This window comes from Dermacentor silvarum, chromosome 11 (genome assembly GCF_013339745.2).
Source record: "Dermacentor silvarum isolate Dsil-2018 chromosome 11, BIME_Dsil_1.4, whole genome shotgun sequence".
Classification (NCBI taxonomy): Eukaryota; Metazoa; Arthropoda; class Arachnida; order Ixodida; family Ixodidae; genus Dermacentor; species Dermacentor silvarum.
In genome coordinates, this window is record NC_051164.1 from 49,184,761 (window position 1) to 49,204,554 (window position 19,794).

Sequence of the window (19,794 nt, forward strand, 5' to 3'; positions counted from 1 at the left end):
CATGGCTTCATACCCGAAAAATGACGGGAAAAACGGAACATTAAAAAGTGGACAGGACAAAGCAGTGTTTTTTCTGCTCTTTTCCTGTTTCCTGATCAGTTTTTTTCGTCATGAACACATTATATACAGTAGAACCTCGTTGATACGATCCTGGTGCCAAGGTTCGCCATCGAGAATACAAAAAGTGACCCAATATAATTACGCTTATATTTTACCGGTTCATAAGTTCCCGGAAAACACAATTTTTTGGCACCAACGTTTAGTACATCGCCAAACTGCGATCATATGATAAGTTTCACGGCTGCTAGATCTCCTCTGGACAAGAAAATTCGATCAGCTTCACCGAAATACTTGCCGGCCCATCTCACTGAAAACGCCGGCGCGCACTCAGTTTCTTATTTCAGCACCAGCAATTCCCTTCCAGGGTCGTTGAACACCGCATTCACTGCTATCACCGCCAAACCTATTGCGATAATCATTTTTCACCTATCTGTTTTACAGCACGTGGGGTGTAGTGCCGTTGGTAGCATACTGCACACATTTAGTTTTTAAGTTTATTCTCTTTTTCACTTTCATATACAGCATCCAAACATACATCGCCACATCAGGAGGGAGGCTAAAGGCTGTGTGTGCCTGATGAGGCCTACCCTCCTGGTGGTGACTAACAGTGCATTTGAGATGGCAACAAGCTGTGTTCTAAGGCAACATTAAAATCACACAAAAAAGGAACATCCACAATTCTGTACAGTATATAAATGTTTCGACATAACAATTTTGGAGAAGGCGATAATCCAAAGGCGCTGCCGTTTCCCGCTGTAGGCGGCCTGATGTGAGCATCACCTTTCGCTTCAGCGGCATCCGGCGGCGCTCTTAAGCACTACGCAATAGAAAAACAACCAAACGTGCCTCGGGCTGGCAAAGCCCCACCAGCCCCACGCGCAACGCTTCACATTACGTAGATGTCAACTACAGTTCAGTATGTTCAATTTTTTAGTCGCTTCAGATGGCAAGTTTTTTTTGTTAGTATATGTTCTTTCTCGCATTTTTTCCAATACGTATGAACGAGGTTCTACTGTATCTAACACACATATTTGAACCAAGCCGTGGGTTTCAGGTTGCAGCATATCAGCATTTTACAGGAAAAAAGCAAAACATTGTTGTGCAAACGCTTCCAGAGTCGTTGTTATGCAGCTAGAGACTTCTTCGTTCACGGGCATGTGCGATATTTTTTCACAACGACCAAGTCTAAAAAAAATTTTTGTTAGTTCTTGTTGATGTCTCATTATTTATTATAGGTGAGCTCCAAACCGCATCTTGGCAAGGCTGGTTGTTAAAGCTTTCAAATGTTCTCAGTCAGCTCCCCTACTTCCGACTGCTTTACTTCTCCAAGGCAGCTAACCCGGCAGCTGTGCCCGCGAGATTGCTAGTGCCACATCACGCCGACTGCAGCACCAGTCAGTCTTTCCAGTGGTGGCCCTCGTCCCCAATATATGAAGCATGTCTGTGAAGCAGACAATGAAACATCTTTGTTTCATTGTTTGGCATATTTGTGAAGCACCTTACATTCATTTGTCTGTTGGCTTCATTTGATTGCAACTGACAGTAAACTGAGCTCCTTGGCTCCCCTGATTTTTCTTGTTCATTGCACTGCAAAGGGCTCAAACCTGGCAGTTTTGATGCCTTCAGGTAGCATACGAGTTAATGCTGCCAGCTTCAAATGTTATGCGAGGCTTTTTACCAACATTGGTCCATATCCACCACAACGGCTACGAGTAGAGCTGGCTAACACCCCTGAGGCCCCGTTTACTGCGCATGCACATGCACTGAGAAAAGTTGGCGGGGGACAGCTGGGCTTTCATAGCTCCACTGGTAGAGTATTGCACGTGTCAAGCATTCTTCTTCTTTCTGGGGTTTTACGTGCCGAAACCAGTTCTGATTAAGGGGCACGCCGTAATGGAGGGCTCCGGTTTATGTTTGGCCACCTGGGGTTCTTCAACGTGCACTACAATGCAAGCACACGGGTGTTTTTGCATTTTGCCTCCATCGAAATGCAGCCGCCTCGGCCGGAATTCGATCTCGCGACCTCGTGCTCAGATGCGCAACGCCTTAGCGACTGAACCACCGTTAGGAGTCACGTGTCAAGCAAGGTTGTGAGTTCAGCTCTCGCAGATGGCAAGGTGTCTTCTCCTCACTTTCATTTCCCTTGTTCTGATTTCTGCATTTACGTTAAAAACAGTTAATTTTCCCCATGCATTTCCTGGCTTTATTTGGTTGTCTCTTTCTCGGTAATTCAAAAGGTAGTACGCATCAGGAGTAATTAAAAAAGCAATTTCTACAAAAGGAAATCTTTTTAAGTAATTTGAAATAAAGTAAGTTTGGGTATGTTGGTGTTCCATTTCTGCATCTAGCGCACAACACAAGACAAGGACAGAGTGAAGAACTGACGAAGACAGGCGCTAACTTCCAACAGATTTATTTTCGGAAGCATCACATCTATATAAGGGCTTTAGTAACAGCCTGCACAAATGCATTTGTAACAGCTTGACATCACATGTCATCACATGTTGCTACCAATGCAAAGAAACAAAGAAATTTTTGCATGCCTCAATCATGCATTGCAATCATTTGGTGAAAAAAAAAAAAATTCTTCACGTAATTCTGTTTCTTCTCCAGTAAACGTTGTATTCCATGAATTTTCTCTCCACTTCTGCCAGGTTTGCAAGCCCTGAGAGCTGTGCTGACTCAGTTTTCGGTGAATAACCGCAAGAACATGTTTGTCTACCAGGAGATCTCGGGTTCCGTTTTCTACTTGCGGTAAGAAAAGGGCAGTAATTAGTGCCATCTAGTAGTGGCTTGTGGGAATCAGCATGCGGGTATGTGCATGAGGTTTAGTGAAACATTTTCTCAAAAAATTATCGTGCTCCAAAGTGGGTGTGGGGGCCATACATGAAGGTGGGCATTACACGAGTAAATACGGGATGTAGTCGTTATGAGGAACAAGTATTTTGCTGTTCACCAATCGAATTTTGTGTTGCAATTGTTTTATTTTTTTTTCAACTCTGTGTAAGCAGTTCCCATTTGGATTTGTCATTTAACAGTCTTACCTGCTTACATGAGTTCTTGCAAAAAACACAAGGCTATTATAGCATTGCGTCTTTGTTACATTTGTCGTTTATCTTTATTCGTGTTGAGTGCAGGCTGTGAATTTTATTTTCTGTTCGTTTTTGCCTTGTTTTAGGCTTCACGAAGTGCCCTGTCATGGACGACATGGCCGTGCCGAAGATGATGTGTCATTTTCAGGTATGTTTACATCCTCCGTGCACTTCTGTAGTGCACCCAACTTCTGGAAATTACTTGTTAAAATCCATAGCCCAGGTGGAGAGGCTACTGAACTGTATGCTGTAGGAATTTAGCCTTACCAGTTAAAATGTGTTCACCATTACAACAACAGTAGTTAAAAGCCAACTGCAACTAAATTTTGGGCAGTGTAAAATGCCTAGTTTCAGATAGTATGGATGTAGAGCAGCCTCGGCGCAAATTTTTTTTGTTTTAAATATGAGTAGATGCATCACGATAGGTTTGCAAAAGCAGATGTTTATGATACCAAGACTGAAAAAAAAAAAGAACTCCGTCAGTACAGCTTGTCAAAAATTATGCAGTAGTGAGAACACGCAGTTCCTCTGGATGACCTCCGAGATTAGCTGTGGCCCATGGCTTCCCGCATTGCAGTAGGGCAGTGTGCTTTGATTTACGTCATACCCACCAGCTATGAGGTGCACATGTCATTGCAGCAGGCTGGCAATAAGAAAATTGGACAATTACAGTCGATCCCGGATATATTGAACCTAAAAGAGAATGTATTGATAATTCCAAATATAAAATATGTCTATCCGAAGCTTTATAGCCGAGATCTCCGCACCTCTCAGACAGTTTCCAGAGATTATGAAAAGTGGCAACTTACCGATTTGCATTTCCAAGGTCGTGTTGAACATACAAAAGTTGACTTATTTCTTGCTCACGATCATTGCAAGTTGCTCGTGCTGTGGAATAGTCGTTGATACAGTAGAACCTCGTTCATATGCTTCGGTAAAAAAAGTTGCAGTTTCCCCAAAAGGCGAAGCATCGATTGCGATAGCAAATACGAAGTAAGGATAGTAGTTTTATCGGTTGTATAATGTTGAAAATATCCGCTTACTAACTAAATAAACAAGCATGGTGTCACGCGCACACAGGTAAACATGAACACATCTCGCTCGATGACCGTGGAAACTGTTTAAAACAATGGAATGAGAAAGCGCACCAGCAGCAGCGGGCAAATTGACTTTCGCGCTGTCTTGCGTCTCGCTTCAACGTGAACTAAACGTCGAAAGCACAGCGCATACAAAGCTACCGGCACTTGGCGCATGAACTTTTGCACTTTGTACCCATCACAGATCGCTTTGAAGATGAGATCCCCGCGGCGCACACTTCGGCCACATAGCAGATCGCTTTCAAGATACGGTGCCCGCGCGGAAGCTCCGTCAGTAGCAGCTGCAAGAGCAGAACGCACCCCCCGCCCCTACCGTCTCCATCGCCTTCTCTCCATGCCCCGCGAGCGAACAAAGAGTGCGCGCTTCCGGCCACCTTCCTCTCTCGTGTGTGCGAGATTAAGCTGCGGTTGCCGGCTCACCCTCGCACGCTTTCACTCGCACACACAACGCATGTCGTGCGGCAACAATTTCATCTCTGTTGGACTTTATACGGAACATCACTACAACAGCGACGGCGATGGCAAAAATGCGCTTGGAGTGTCCATATAATTGCTATCGCAATAAAATGGAAAAAACGTACTAACCGGGAAAAAGTATCACAAAAAATTCAGCAGACTCAACTGTAGGTGATGCTTACGTAATGCGAAGCATTCCATGAATCGTTGCAGCATGAGACACCGGCGTGCGCCAATATGGTGGTTCCCAAGCGACTCGATACACGTTTTCTTTTTTTTTCTTTTTTTTTCCCCTCCCACCTTCGGCTAGCTTATGTTTGTGCTAGTTGAATTCGGTCTGGGTCAGCAGCTTCTTCAAGCGGAGAATTTTGGCAGGAAGTTTTGGCAATAATTTTTTACAAGAATTTTTGACATGAAGTTGTGAAGGCAAGTTATGACGGAAAGTTTTCACAGGACCATTTGACGAGAATTGCTGCTGCACGAGACGACCACGTACGTCGAGCTCGTGGGGCCGGAGCAACCCCCGGACACGCGTTGCCATTTTAAGACAGCAATGGAAAACCAAAACAACATAGAGCTAGTGGGTAACGCCGGAATACGATGCTACTAGCCACCAAAGCAAAACATGATGCTCACTTCAGGCCACCTGCGGCAGGGTTATTGCCTATTATAAAAGCGTGCAATACGCTGCCAACGGCACTACACCACATGCACTGTGAAACAGATAGGTGAAGAGGCTTATCGCAATGGGTTGACGGTGATAGCTGTGAAGTGCGATGTGCAACGACCTGCCAGAATATTTGCTGATGCCGGAATAGCAAACCGAATGCATGGTGGCATTTCCACGTGACACAGGCCAGGGAGAGCTGGCGTAGTTCTGAGAATTCGTTCCAAGTGGAGACGCCTAGCAAACTCCCAGGCTAAAATTTGTAGAGTTTCAGGGCACAGCATTTAGGAGAAAGCTGAATTTGCACAAAGTGTGGGCACACAGCCCATACTGGATCATTTAAAAAAGTGCCAAGCTGGCTTTCCCTTACCGCACATTGCTCAAAGTATGTCGACACCCAGATAGCAAAAGTGCTGATTAGTGTGAGGCTAGTGCATTCTTTTTTTGCTTTGGTGCCTTCCTCCCCATCATACTTAACTCGTGAAAGCATTAACAGTGCACCAACTGCAGAGTCATCACCGTTTTCAAAGGGTGCTGGCAGCCATACCTTGGACATTTCTGCATTGTAAAAAAAGCCAGCTTGGCACTTTCCCAAAAGGTCTATGGCCTGCACCCATATGCACTGTCAACACGAGGGCTCCACTCACTTAACTGGTTGCATATGTAAACTGCACAGATATTCAGCCTGTTCGGGACTTGTGCCTTTTAACCCTTTGAGGGTCAGTGCCATGAATATGCGTGCTGCGAACAAGTCCCAAATGGTCGATGCTGTATATTTACCGCGCCATCTGTATGCCTGAAAAACGCACAAATTTTTCAACTCTTTGTGGCCCAGCAAGTGCTGCCACTTTGTGTGGATACAAGGAATTTATTTTTTGCTCCGTAGTCTTAGGGTTTTCATTCCACAGCTTGTTTACGCTGGCATTTCAGCGACTGCTCACGCATCCTCGCGTTCGATAGCGCGTAGCGGTGAGTTTTGGTTCCGTCTCGCAGGCTGTTTCCATTTGTTGTGCTCATGAAAACTGAAGTCTGTCTGGTTTCTAATCTCTCAAAGGCTCACAGGGGTGTGATTACATTTGTTCACAGGCAGGTTCTGGTATTTTATAAGTGATGCCACTGCACACAAACTATGCTGAAGACTTGGCTCGCAAGAACTGATTGCCCCCTCCTTTGCGATGGAATGAAGGATTACTACAAGTTTCTAACGCGTTTGGTTTTTGTGATGGGTGCACAACCATCAAGTTTGCTTGCGTGTGCTGACATGCGCAGTTCGATTACGGTATGGGTGTGCGTGCTGGTTGCTCTGCTGCAAGAGAGTCGAGCGGCGATTCCTCCGATGCAGACTACTACCCAAGTGCCAAATTGTAATATATCTATTTCAGTGTATCTACGTTTTTATTCTTATTAGAAGTATTTATGGAAACCCATCTGTAGTCATGAATGAGTAATGCATGTCTACCAGCGAGAAATATTTTTTGTCACTTTATGGTCACTCTAAAAAAATTGCAATAAATGCTTTCGAAATAGGTCAGTCTGAAGATTTTAATTCTGCAATAAAAATATTTTATCCTGGGGGCTTGCAATTGGTGAAAGAATTTGACCCTCAAAGGGTCAAATTCAACACAACATTTGCCATCATTTCTCGCTGTTACGGTTTGCACAGCAGCACATTCTTGAAAGTAGAAATTCTGGGTCATCCAGCGTGACATTATGTGTTGAATGCGTAAGCATTTCTGTGCCTCCCCAACGAGAAACCTGTCAGTCCGTCACGTAAGACGAATGCAATGGCTCATGCCCCCCATAAGACTGAGGCTACAAGCGCTCAGCAATGGGAAGCGAACAGTGCATACATTCTTTGAAATCATCCATACAACACGCAGAACAGCATACGTTTCAATAAAGAACAAACTCAAAACGAGCATCTGAACCATCAATAACGCATTGCCTACGTCCCTCAACAGTTGAAGGGGTGGTTTTGCAACAACTTCGCTGGACATCCACTTTCGCAGGTTGATAATGACTGATAAAGGCTGATAAGGGTCCGGTCGAGTTCAATAAGGGTGATAACAACTGATAAGGGTTGATAAGGACTCGATGTAGTCCGATAAGTTTGATAACGACCCATAAAGCTCGATAAGTGTTTACGTTGGTCGGATCAAGTTTTATTAGATTGATAATGACACCGCGTTGTGTGGAGATGAGCAAGTGGCACAATGCTTACACATACTTAGACAACTGTTTCTGTATGAAATTTTTACAGTTGTCTTCAAAACTCACCCTACTCACCTTTTTTTATTGCTTTTTTTTTTAATTGCCATCATTGTGTTCCCATTCTCGCAGGTTCAAGGAGCTCCTCTCTGGTCAGCTTGGTGCAGAAGAAAGCAGCCTGTGATCAGGACGAGGAATTTGTAAGACTGAATTGTGGATTTATTTGAACTACAATTTGCCTTAAATGCTCATTCACTTTCTGTGCTTTTCCCAGTGACACTTTGAGGGATTGAAAGACAGTGCAGAATTCTTTGTTCCTAGTATACTATAAAAATAAATTAAAAATGTTACGATGAAAGTGGCGTGAAAATTTAAAGCAGTGGTTTGAACTCTTTGTTTTCGGCAACATTGACTTCTATCTGCTGCATACAGTGTGTGAGAATTGTCTATGCTCGCAAATTACCACATAGTAAATTGCTTTAGCATTGGTTAGGTTAGGTTTTTTTATTGAGTTCTGCATACAAGAGACAGAGACACAGGCATGAACTAGAGGTGTGCGAATATTCGAAACTTTGGATATTTGATTAGAATTGGTTGGTATTGGATTTGATTCGGAAGATACTTTTAACTTTTACTATTTGAAAAATGTCCAAACTCCCCAAAACTGCTGGTGTCGGTTCTTTGAGTCAGCTTTGCCGTAATAGAGTTGTGTTATGTGGCGAGGCATGCAGAAGGTATTGTGAAGCATATTTGCCATGCAGTGAAGCATATCAAAAATAAAAAGGGGGCACTGTCATTGCGCCACTGCCGGTGCTTACGGCTACCCGACACTATCAGCTCAAGTATTCACACTGTGCTGCCTCTTCTTGCATCTGGACAACACCAGCTGCCATGTGGAATCTGCTACTAATTTGGCTAAGTTCCTAAAAACACAGTTTCCAAACAACAAATTGGACCAAGTAGAAAGCTTGGCAATGTTGAGTACTACCAGGATGCTTCAATGGCAAACTGGGGTCAAAAGTTGGCTTTAGAAGACCTGCTGTGGTGGCTTAGCGGCAGTGGTGCTGCACTGCTAAGCATGAGGTCGCGAGATCAAATCCAAGGTGTGGGGCATATGCAAAAATGGCCGTGTCCCGTGCATTGGGAGCGCATTAAAGATCCCCAGGTGCTCAAAGTTAATCTGGAAGCCCAAAATTAATCTGCCTCATAATGAGATAATTTTGGCACATAAAACTCCAGAATTTAATTTAGGTTTCGGCTTTAGAAGAAGCAAGGAAAATTTCAACACCAAGGAACCCAGAACAACGAAAACTCCTGAAGGGGCTACTCCCACATCAGCACTGTGGAAAGACTTTGATAAGCTCATCAACCAGCAGCAATTTTCACTTGATTGTAGGAGCAACTCTCACTGCCATTAAGGACAGGTTGAAAGATATGTGCATGATGAAATTTTGGGACCAAAATGAAGATCCATGCGAGTAGTGGTGTAAGAATGGTGCCCATTGTTGGTTCGATTTGCAAAGAGATACGGTACCAGACACTAGTGTGTCCTGTGAGCGTCTCTTTTCGGTGTCTGAAAGAATTGTGACATGGTGAGTCACTGCCCCCTGAACACTGAACATGTCAAGCAGCTATCTTTCCTTCATGACAACATTAGATAACTGCAGTTGTGATAATGTCAAGCAAAAGTATCTGTACTCGAGAACTTCATTGACCACAAAGCATAATTTTCCTATACATTATTTGCTGTGCAATAAACTTGCTCATTTGTTCGTACGTTAGGTTGGTGAAACAATAGCATTTTTGCAAAGTCAATAGTATGATAGAAGCTCGTTAACTCGGAACTTTGAGGGGATTGGAAGTTTATTCGAATAAAATAGAGTTTGAACTAAGGAGAGCCCCTTTAAATATAGCACCCAATCAATTGTGCAGTACAGCATGCAAAACCAAAGCAGTCACTGGGCTTGCATTGAAAAAGTCTAATCTTTCCTCCATCATCACGCGAAATGTGCTGGAGGAAGCCTAGGTTCTGTATAAAGTCCAAATGCGATAAGATCGCACCTCGCACACCGTTTGTTCTGGGTGCGAGTAAAACGTGACGGTGAGCCAAGAAGGATGGTGACATGACGCATGTCGTACTGTTGCGGGCCCAATGTGGGAGATGGTGTGATTGAGCGCTCGCTAGGAGGGGTGGCGTAAGTTAGCACACAGGAACGTGATCAGGCGGGCGCTGGGGGCTTCTTTCTGCTCCTTTTAAGCCAGAGGGGAAAGGAGGGCACATGCTGCTCTGCTTGCTCTGGTTCAGTCTTGGCTTCCTGTGTATTTTTCCATGACATTATGGTCACGGGCCGTAAAAATGATGAGGAAAGATGCGCAAGAAGAATGAGCGACGTATCGAACTTTCGCCTTTCACTCGGGTGTGTCTGAAAAGTGATGCACGAGAGTGAGAGATTTTGTTTCAAATAACCGTTCAATGGTTTTTGGAGTTCGAATTCGCTGGAGTTCTTCTCTATTGAAATACGTAGGACTTCACCCGGACAAACAGAGCAGTTTGAATTATCCATCAATTCGAATTAAGAGATTTTGAATTATCGTGAGTTCACAGTATTTGTATTCGAAAAATATTTGAAAAATATTCTATTCGATTCACACTTGATTTTCATTACTCGAATTCACTTGGAAATTTAAAGTTTGATATTCACACACCGCTAATATGAGCGCATGCGCTGTGGTATAGCAGAGTGTCACTGAGCGCACTGTCCTCGCGATGAGATCTCTAGTTCACGTATCACTGCACTGCTTACTGAACCATTTGTGCATTTTGGGTAGGGGCTGTGAAGCTGTAAGTAAACCCATTCAGGCACAAATTATCAGTGCATGTCTGAAGAAGGTTAATTATTGCGATACGAAGTTAACCTTGGTAAAATGTAGGAAAAATTCCAAAGAGGCACTGCAGATGTCAGGCAGCAAATTTTTATTGCGTATTTCTTATTAGGATCATTAGGTTATTGTCTGACATTTTCACGAGACCAACGTTGGTTTCTATCACATTGCACATGTGCCGGTTTTTCCAGGCTCAATAGAAATAATTATGTACAAAAAGAAACAATACAAAAAGTAGCTCGTATCTGTGAAGAGCACAAGGTGGTGCATGCACATGTGTAAACCCCTCAAAGTGATGTATTTGCGACATTACAGGAATTGACACACTTGAGTGCTGTGCACATCTTTGTCAGCATTTGCAAATTAGAGCCTGATGATTCTAATTATAGCAGTCTTGTGTTGCATATTTTCATGGGTGCACTTTTTGTAGGCAGCTAAGTCATGTGATTCCGAATGAAGTTACCCAGACAGAAAAGTTAAATGGTTCGGCACTTGTAAATTAATGATGGAACAGATTTGATACACCTTTCGGTTAACTTGTGAGCATTGTTCACGGGGCCCTTTACTTTGTTACTGATAACAGGACTTCCGACCCCGGTTGAGCTCCGGTCACTCGGACCGGGACCAGTCTCACGATACAGTCAGCGTGACGTCGCTTGCCTCGGGCAGCCGCAGCAAACCACAGCAGTGTGTCGTCATGAATGTGCACGGAATCGTCCAACCAGGTGAGAGAGCAAGGATTGGTTCATTTTCAGTACGATCATTTTGAAGAGCTTTTTACAGCTATTGCTATTGTTATTTTGGGGATTGTTTATAAGTGGGTTTGACTGTATATTTCAGGTAAAGTGCATGCGCCCTTGGTGTGCTGAATAATTCAAAGCATGTAAACCAAGAAAGCAAAGAGATTCTAAGCACACTTTCTCATTTTTGTCTGCTGTGCATTGCTTACACTAATGCCACCTGCATCCCTCCTTGAACGTTTCATTTTCCAGGGAAACAAAAGCCATAGAGAAAGTTGCTTGCACAATTGTGGCAATTTGCACTCTGTCGGCTGTGGGGTCTCACACTTGCTCTTGGGACAAAGGAACAACAACACAGTAGTGCAAACAATCAAAAGGGCATTTATTGCGCCTTTCATACACTAATGCATGCTAGCTGAATTACTACCCATAGAACATTCACGTGGGTGCGCGACAAATCAAGGAAGTTCGACTCACTGCGACCGGATAGCGAGCGAATATGTTCGCCCCATGCTATGACACCATTGCCTAGTCCTTCAGGTGTACGGTCACGCGAACGGTGGCGCGTTCGAACGTTACGTGTTCGTCCATACCGGTGTCCTGCTCCTAGCCTCGCGAGACGGTCTCGCGAAGCGGGCCGGCGCACGCTCGAAGAGTCCGTGCGTGCTGCTCGCCGATCCCAAGCCGAAGAGAGAAGCGCCTTCTTCCTTTTGCGCCCACGTGACCCCGCCGCTAGGTGCCGCCAGCAGCGCAACACTCGCGCCATCTCGTGCAATACGCTGCCGCTGTAACGCCACGCGGCGAAGCCAGATTACAGGAGACAGGAGCCATGCGGGGAAAACATCAGGAGACGCGTGAGAGTCGCGCATACCCACAGGGCACACAAGTAGAAGTCTTCTTTTCGCACGTTGCCTGCACCAGTAGCCAGCTTCACCAGAGATGTAAGAGGAAGCTGTGGCTCAGAAGCACCTATCTGAATGCACGGGAAAGGAGGAATCGTTTTTCTCGGCAACCACTGTGCCAAGTGTGATGAGGCTTGTTGCATTAAAAAAGAAAAAGTTAGAATCTATTGCTTGGTAGTGGCGAGCTTTTGATTTAAACCGTCAATGTTTCAATAAAAATTGTTGAAAATCTCAGGTTTTCAGAAAACGAAGCTAGCGAGTTTACAACTCAGTGACTCAGCAATGACAAATGATGTAACAATTCTGTAAATTGCATCTAATAGTACATCTAAAACGAACAAAATGGATGTATTACACATACCACTAATATGCGAGTAGGACTTCTGCAAAACCCTTGTAAACAATGTAACTTCATGTAAGATACAAATTGATATTTCAAAATTGTCCGCTTTGTATTCCGTAACGTATGCAGTTTACTGAACTGTGATATCTGTTCTTGGAGCAGAGCTGCGAATTTGCAAATTTCATGCTTTTATTCTTTTTTTTTTTTCAAACTTACTAACTTTTTGAAAATTCCTTTGGCCTTTTCTGACTGCGTTAATCTTGTGAAGGAGATGAGTCAAGACTTAGGCGTGTTGTGTATTAATCCTGTCGTTATTGCGCCCAAGGCGGTGCAACAGCGCAAGTGGTTATAGGGAGACGGTTGATAATCCAGGCCCTAAATTAATTCCGTTACCAACAGTAACAAGAATTTAACTCTCTCTCAAATGCAAAAACATTCATTGAAATCGGCCCTCTGGTTATGCCAGAAAAGCGTTTCGGTGTGTTTTTCATGTGTTTGAATAGGCGGCATCGGAGTTGGGCCCGAGCTAAAGCTTCCTGTTAAACCTGCAAATTGTGAAGAAGGGTCATTTGATGGCAGGTCTAGTTGAAGAAGTTGGCAGGTATTCTTCTGTTTCCCATTGAAGGCCAGAGTGGTGCAGACTACAAGCATGGAGTTTTATTGAAAAGGCAGAAGCGTTGCTAGTGAAAAGGCATTCAGCAGGCCTTACTATGTTTCTTATTATTAGAGAGTTCAAGTTTGGGGGCCCTCAAGTGTTCTTTGCAACAAAGAACATGGCACAGAGTAGTGCGAACATGCGAAAGGGGCATTTATTGCTCCTTTTATACAAAAATGCCAGCTAGCCAATATACATACAAGGAATAGTTTCTCGATGAAACACGCTGACGAATAGAAAAAGTTTGACCCACTATGCAAGCATACCAAGAGAATGTTCGCCCATGCCGGGCGCTGATTGATGCCTAAGTAGTTCATTGTTTACTGAACAAGGGTACTGGCGGTGTTCTGCACGCTTGCCAGTACCCTTCGTGGGACTGTCCCGCAAAAGGCTTCCTGTATGGATTAGGAGCACAAAACAGGCCTGGGCGTACGTCTTCACTCCAATGTGCTTACGTTTGTGAGAGAGAGAAGAAAGGGCAAAGGCAGGGAGCTTAACCAGATGGGAAGATTCAGTTTGCTACCCTACGCTGGGGAGAGAGGGGAGGGGGAGGTAAAGTGACAGCAAGTAGAGATAAAGAAAGTAAGAAGCACAGACACTATCACAATCGGTCACAGGTTTCATGGGGGGAAGTGAACGTCAGGGGACCCAAGATAGGCGAGTGCTCTCGCAAGTTTTAGCTTCCAGCGGGGAACAGGTGACTTACCCAAATTTATTTCCTGCGCAGGTTTTGCCATCAAAGAGGAGCTAGTCTCAGCCATGCAGAATCGTCTGGATGATGCAGTCTTGGAAGTCCTCACAACCACCTTGGCACGAAACCCTGCGTGCAATCTCACCATTGACGATGTCCAGGTATGCGAGCGCTGCAAGAGTAATTGTAACTCTAGTAAAATTTGAATCTGAAGACAGGTAAAGTGAAGCAAATGGATATATAAAAAGGAAAAAAAAATCAGCTTTCCGAGAAATATTCAGAGGAATGTGCATAGCAGTGCCATTGAGCAAAACAAAAGTAATAAATATAAAAGCGGAATGCATGAATAAGTATGACTTACTGACAATGACGAAGTTTTAACTCACACTTTTGGAAACTTCTGCTGTAAAAAAATGGCTTCATGTAGGTGGGTGGAGCTACACATTTCCAGCACCAATAAAGAAAAAATATTGATTTCCTACACAGGCTACACTTGTGTTTCCAGTGTAGGTAAAGAAAAAAAATAGCCCTCATGTCAAAACTGAACATTCTGTCTCTACTTGACAAATAGATGCTGCTTTATGAAGTTGATGCCGAGACGATGAAACGCAAGGACATAGCCAAAGATGTGTAATCTGTGTTTCAATAAAGAACAAATTTGCACTCTTTTTCTTGAGAATCACCCAACCATGCTTAGAAAATATTTTTTCGTAGTTACAGAAAGGAAAAACAGTGAACTACAGCTCTAGCAAAAGCACTGATACTAAAGTGAATATTTTTTCTGGTGCCAACGACTTCACTTCAATGAGGTTCAACTGTATCTCGAAACTGCTGTTAGTTACAGGATTCCCAGCAATCGAAGACACCTTGAGAACACTGACCTGATTTAAATTCTCCACTTGCAATGTATATCCTAAAGTAATTCAAAGTGAATTAGAGAATTTTTGTTAAATAGTGACTATCACATTCACTGATGTCTGCCGCTGCCACTATTATGTTGCCAAAGAAAGACATTATCATCTCCACTGCACTTGTTCTTATGAATTTTGGCTCTTCCTTTTTGAAGCAGGTGGTAAGTATGTTGTTGTAAATGTCTCCAAGAAGGGATAGTAATGCAGTGGTGGATTTGTTTTTATGGCACTGATGTTCTGCGTATACAGTGGACTCTCTTTAAACGGAACCTCAAGGAACCAGGGAAATCGGTTCCGTTTATGAGTTCCATTTACTGAGAGACAACGCTGAAGAGTTGTATGAATACAAAACCAACGAACCATGAGGATTGTGTTCCTTTTAAGCGGCAGTTCCATTTAAGGGATTTCCGTTTATCGAGATTCCACTGTAAGTAAAATCACAAGGCACATCAGTTATGGTGTTCAGTGCTACAGATGTCTCTCACTTCTTGTGTAGGATGAGTTACGAGTTCCTTCAGGTGTCATTTGATCAAAGTGTTCACAGTAGCAAGCAGCAGTCTGTCGAGCGTTCTATTGTGTTCCCTCTCATGCAGTTCATCCAGAAGCCCCAGAAGGAGCCGACAACACAGCTGTACTGCACAGTTCAGGCCCAGCTGCTGCCCTACCTACAGGCACTGATGGAATATTTGCGCCAGGACTTGCACACTTTCTTGCCAACACCCAAATACACCGACCCAAAACCGGAGAACCATTTCAAGGTGAGAGCTTAGAGACACATTGTTCGACTTTTTTCACAAAGAAAGCTGCTTGTTTACTGGGAACAGCATTTCCTGTCCCCTTTTAATGTGACGACAGTTGAAAGCTCTGAAGTGCATTTGCTGTGTCCATCCATTCTTTTTTTTTTGTTTCGTTATGCTGCTGTCCTTGTCATTGTCAAGTCATCATTATTATTGTGTCATCATTGACTCAGGCCCCCTCATCCTCAGCTTTATCCTTGACATAGCGCAGTGAAAAAATTGTACAGGAGCAATCAATGATGATTGTCAATGTGAGCAAATACCCGAACATTTCTAGAATGCAATAAGGGGGGGGGAGGGGTTAAGCTATAAGTAAAATGGTGCCAGAGAGCCAGTGCTACTAGGTGCTGTGGTTTGTTTGCATGAACCGCAAAAGCGCGGCCAAAAACTGAGCCATGAAGTCACATAGACGTGGCATTTTCCGCTGCTTGCAGTTAGTATGAGCTTTGCGAGCCAGCAAAACCAGTGCAGCACTACGTGATACTGAGACTACCAAAACGCAGGCAGCGTGGAATTGAGCAGAAGCTAGACCTTTTGACCACAGGTGTCATTGCCAAGGGTAACGTCAGTAAGTTCTTTTTTCTAGGAATTGTATAGAAGTAGACAAGTAGCTTTGGCTTCTGTCTTATAATTCAGTGCAGTTGTCTTTTTTATTGTCAGTTGCTGAGTACTAGTGACAAGTTATAATGAGGTGTTACGACGTAATCAGGCTAGTACTGGAATGTCTCGGGAGAGTCACATATCGTGTTCTACCTTTACACTTTAATTGCTTGCTTAACTTAACATTCACCTCTAGTGTCCTTTTACTCTATAATGACGGCACATATAAATAGTTCATTTTCTATCTATATGTCCAAGACACACCGGGAATAAATACAATCAATGAAAAGAAAAAAAATTATTTTCAGGGAACCTTTTCAGGGGGGAAACTCCAGGCAGAACACTGGAAGTGCGCTTCAGCCCAAGTCACCTATGGCTTCGTTTGGAATTTGTAGATAGCTCTCGTCATATATGAACCATAGGTGTACATTTCATATGTTTTGCATCATGTGTGTGACACTGCAGCTGGCGATCTTGCATTGGTATATCTCCTTACCGTGCTTTCAAAAGAAAGCGAGTCGCATGTCAAGCTTCTTCTACGTCGTCCTGTGTTCCTGCTCTAAACCAATAAATGATGCTTGCTGCCTGTCATTTTCTAAAGATTAATTCCCACCAACACGCCCCAGTATCTCTCCTAATACAGTTAAACCTGGAAATAACGAAATTGACAAAGTCCCGAAAAACTTCGTTATAAAGAGGATTTCGTTATATGCAGGTTCGGCACGAAAATTCGAAAAATAAACGTTTACCGTATTTACTCGATTCTAACGCGCCCTCAATTGTAACGCGCACCCGTTTTCCGTTTTCGTCGAAGCACTCATTCTCGGAATGTCACACCAGGTACCGGATGCGTGGACGCGTGTCGTTTCGCAAAAGCGCGAGGCATCGGAAACGAAGGGCGAGCGTCACGATGGCGTCATGGCATCGTAGAGTGTTACAGTAGAACCTCGCTGTTACGTTACCGGGGGCTGCGTTTTCCCGGCTGTTACGTCATTTTCGACCGGTCCCGGCACAGCTCCCATAGAACTCAATGGATTGGTAACCCCACTGTTGCGTCGCAACTGTGGGACCGTTCCCGCATCATACGTAGTGAACTGCCACCCCGCGCCGGCCCGAGCGGCCATTCTGACTTTTCATGTCGCTTGGCCTGGTGGCTTGACGATGGCATTGGCCGCCCAAAGTGCCGGGGGCGACAACTATGACGTATTTTCAGTTTCCGCCAGCAAAAGTATAACCCTTGAGATCCGTATTTGCTATATAAAGATGGTGTCCATGACGCGTTGTGGCCCTAAAATTGGTTTTGGCTCATAGATATTCCGTATATAAGGGTACGGCCGCGCTAGCAGCACAAAACGCGCGCGTCATGCAGCGAGCGGCAAGTTGCCGCGCGTCAGCCCCATGCCGCGAGGCCACCGTGGCACGCGCGTCTCGCCGCGCGGCAGCTCGATAAGATCTCCCGCGCTCTCCGAACGGGCGAGCAACACCGCGAGCGCTCATTGTTTCAGGCGAGAGACGACGATCGTCGATTGAAAACCCGGCGCGGACCAGCGGCGTTCCGGTTGTGATTAAAGCCCCTATATATATATAGGGGCTTTAGTTGAGATGGCTCCGTGACGTCACCCTCGTCACTCTTGATTGGTTCTTTATCTCGCGGCACGCGGCATTTGTCGCAGAAATGGGTCTCGAATCCATTTCGTGCGGCATGCCGCAAGACCCCCCGATTCCTGCTGCTTTTGCCGCGCCTTTCTTTTTTTGCTGCATGTTTTTGCCGCTAGCGTGGCCGTGCCCTAAAGTCCAAGGGCGATAACGCAGTCGCCGCGCGCCGAATGCTTTATGTGCGAGAGAAAACGTGCGAGGGGAGCCGACGACCGCGTCTAAATCTCGCGCGCGCAAGAAAAGCAGGGAGGAAGCGCGCCTTCTTCCGTTGCGCTCGAGGTACCGGCAAGGGAGCGAGGGGGGAGGGATAGCGGGGCGGTGCGTGGTCGCGCAGGCCGTATCTTGAAAGCGATCTGCGTTGGGGCAGTGTCTAGCAGTGTAGGTGCGTCGGCGGCTCGTAGCTTTCTGCGTGCTGTGTGTTCTCGGCGCTCAGTTTGCGTTGAAGCGATAGACAACAGCACGAAGGTCACTTCGCTCGTTTCTCCAGCGGCGCTTCCACACGCCGCCAGCGTTTGACAGCGCGTGTCCGCTCTCATCGAGTCTGATGTGCCACAGCGTGTACCAGCGCGTCGGCAACATCAGCTGGAAAAGGAGAGAGTGCCGGCTTGGCGGGCTAGGCCAGCTGCAGCAAGCGGCAGGATCAGATTTGAATGAAGGGAGGGGGAAAGGTCACGCCCGCGGCGGGCGGCAAGATCGCCGGGTCGAGGGATGCAGGGCCGCCTCGCACACGCACGCACGCACACGTGCGCTCGCTTCGCATTCCATCGCGGCGGAGAAGGTGCTTCCGGTTGCTGCTCGCGCAAAAATGACAAAATTTGGGGCGAAATCTCTAGGTGGTCGGAGGGGAAAATTCGTTATATCGAGGGGGTCTCCCGCTGCCACTTCGTTACGTAGAGGTCTCAAATACATGTGCTTCTATGGAGCAACGGCGGGGAATCGAAAAACTTCGTTATATCCAGGAATTCGTTATATGGAGGTTCGTTATAAGCAGGTTTAACTGTACTGTCATTCATGTTGGCCGAAGACATTTATCCAGAAACATTGTACTCATTATCGCAACTCAATAAGAAAAGCATTTTTTTTTTCTGGTATGTTGCCTGTAGTATTGTCAATAAAGGCTGATAATAGGTGGATAGCAAAATGACGATATCGTGAGCTAGCGACTTCCGGTTCGAGGGTTAGCGCTTCGGTTGCTTCGTTCAGCCGTGTCAGCAGTTTCTACAGTGCGATTTCCCGCTGTTCGTGAAGAAAACACGCTTCAGCAACGTGATTATGGTTGGCTGCCCGGCATTAGGGTGCGCGACCTTACAAAACCGAACTGAATAGATCGGTCCAAAGAAATCTTACTTTTAGTGTATTGAGTTAAAATATCTTTGCTTTTTGTTTTTTCTCTCATTTCTGGTCTAGTCTCTCTCTGTCTTGGTAAGTCGCACAAAAAAAGTATTGTCATTTAGCCAAATTTTTTTTTTTGCAATGTGTTATCACCATGACTATAATTATTCAGTGTTGCCTGCATCTGTACACAGCCAATTTGAGAGATCAGAGATTGAAAAACCCTGTAACGGGTTTTGTTTCACATGCGTTCTGAAGTAATGATGCATGCTTTATATTGTGCCCCAGAAAATACGGTCCTTATGATTGTCAGTCCCTTTGTCTCATCGCCACTCTTAACAATGGGGACAGCGTTTCCTCTCTCACCCATTGATCTCTTAATTCTGTCATATATGTCCCTTTCCCTTGTTGCTTTTCAGTGCTGTAAAGGGTTCCCCAATTCCTTTGTTACAAAAAACCAGCGATAGAGCTGTCTGCAAAATAGTGGAATTCGCGCTGCTGAGACACTGTGTAATTGTGGCCTGTTCTAGCCGCATTGGGATTTGCATAACTGTTTTCTTTAGGCTTGTGCGAATATCAATTATTTGGTTCGAAGTGAATTCAAAGTGAATAGTAATTAGTATCAAATAATTTCAAAGCTAATAAATTGAATAGTTGTGGAATACACATAAAATGTTGACACAAATACCATATGTCGAAAAATC

General features: G+C 44.8%; 1 protein-coding gene across 4 annotated transcripts in view; it reads left to right on the forward strand.

Moving 5' to 3' along the window:
* The window catches only part of LOC119433727 (KICSTOR complex protein SZT2), a 235,877-nt gene that overhangs the window by 154,562 nt on the left and 61,521 nt on the right, over window positions 1–19,794 (forward strand). For all 4 annotated transcript variants that reach the window (XR_007464166.1, XM_049658168.1, XM_049658169.1 and 1 more), the window contains 6 exons: window positions 2,715–2,814; window positions 3,239–3,300; window positions 7,713–7,780; window positions 11,047–11,188; window positions 13,831–13,955; window positions 15,299–15,463. Coding sequence is in view for 3 of the 4 variants with exons in the window: in XM_049658168.1 (XP_049514125.1) it covers window positions 2,715–2,814; window positions 3,239–3,300; window positions 7,713–7,780; window positions 11,047–11,188; window positions 13,831–13,955; window positions 15,299–15,463 (662 nt within the window). In the remaining variant the exon portion in view is untranslated. The remainder of the gene's footprint in view (window positions 1–2,714; window positions 2,815–3,238; window positions 3,301–7,712; window positions 7,781–11,046; window positions 11,189–13,830; window positions 13,956–15,298; window positions 15,464–19,794) is intronic.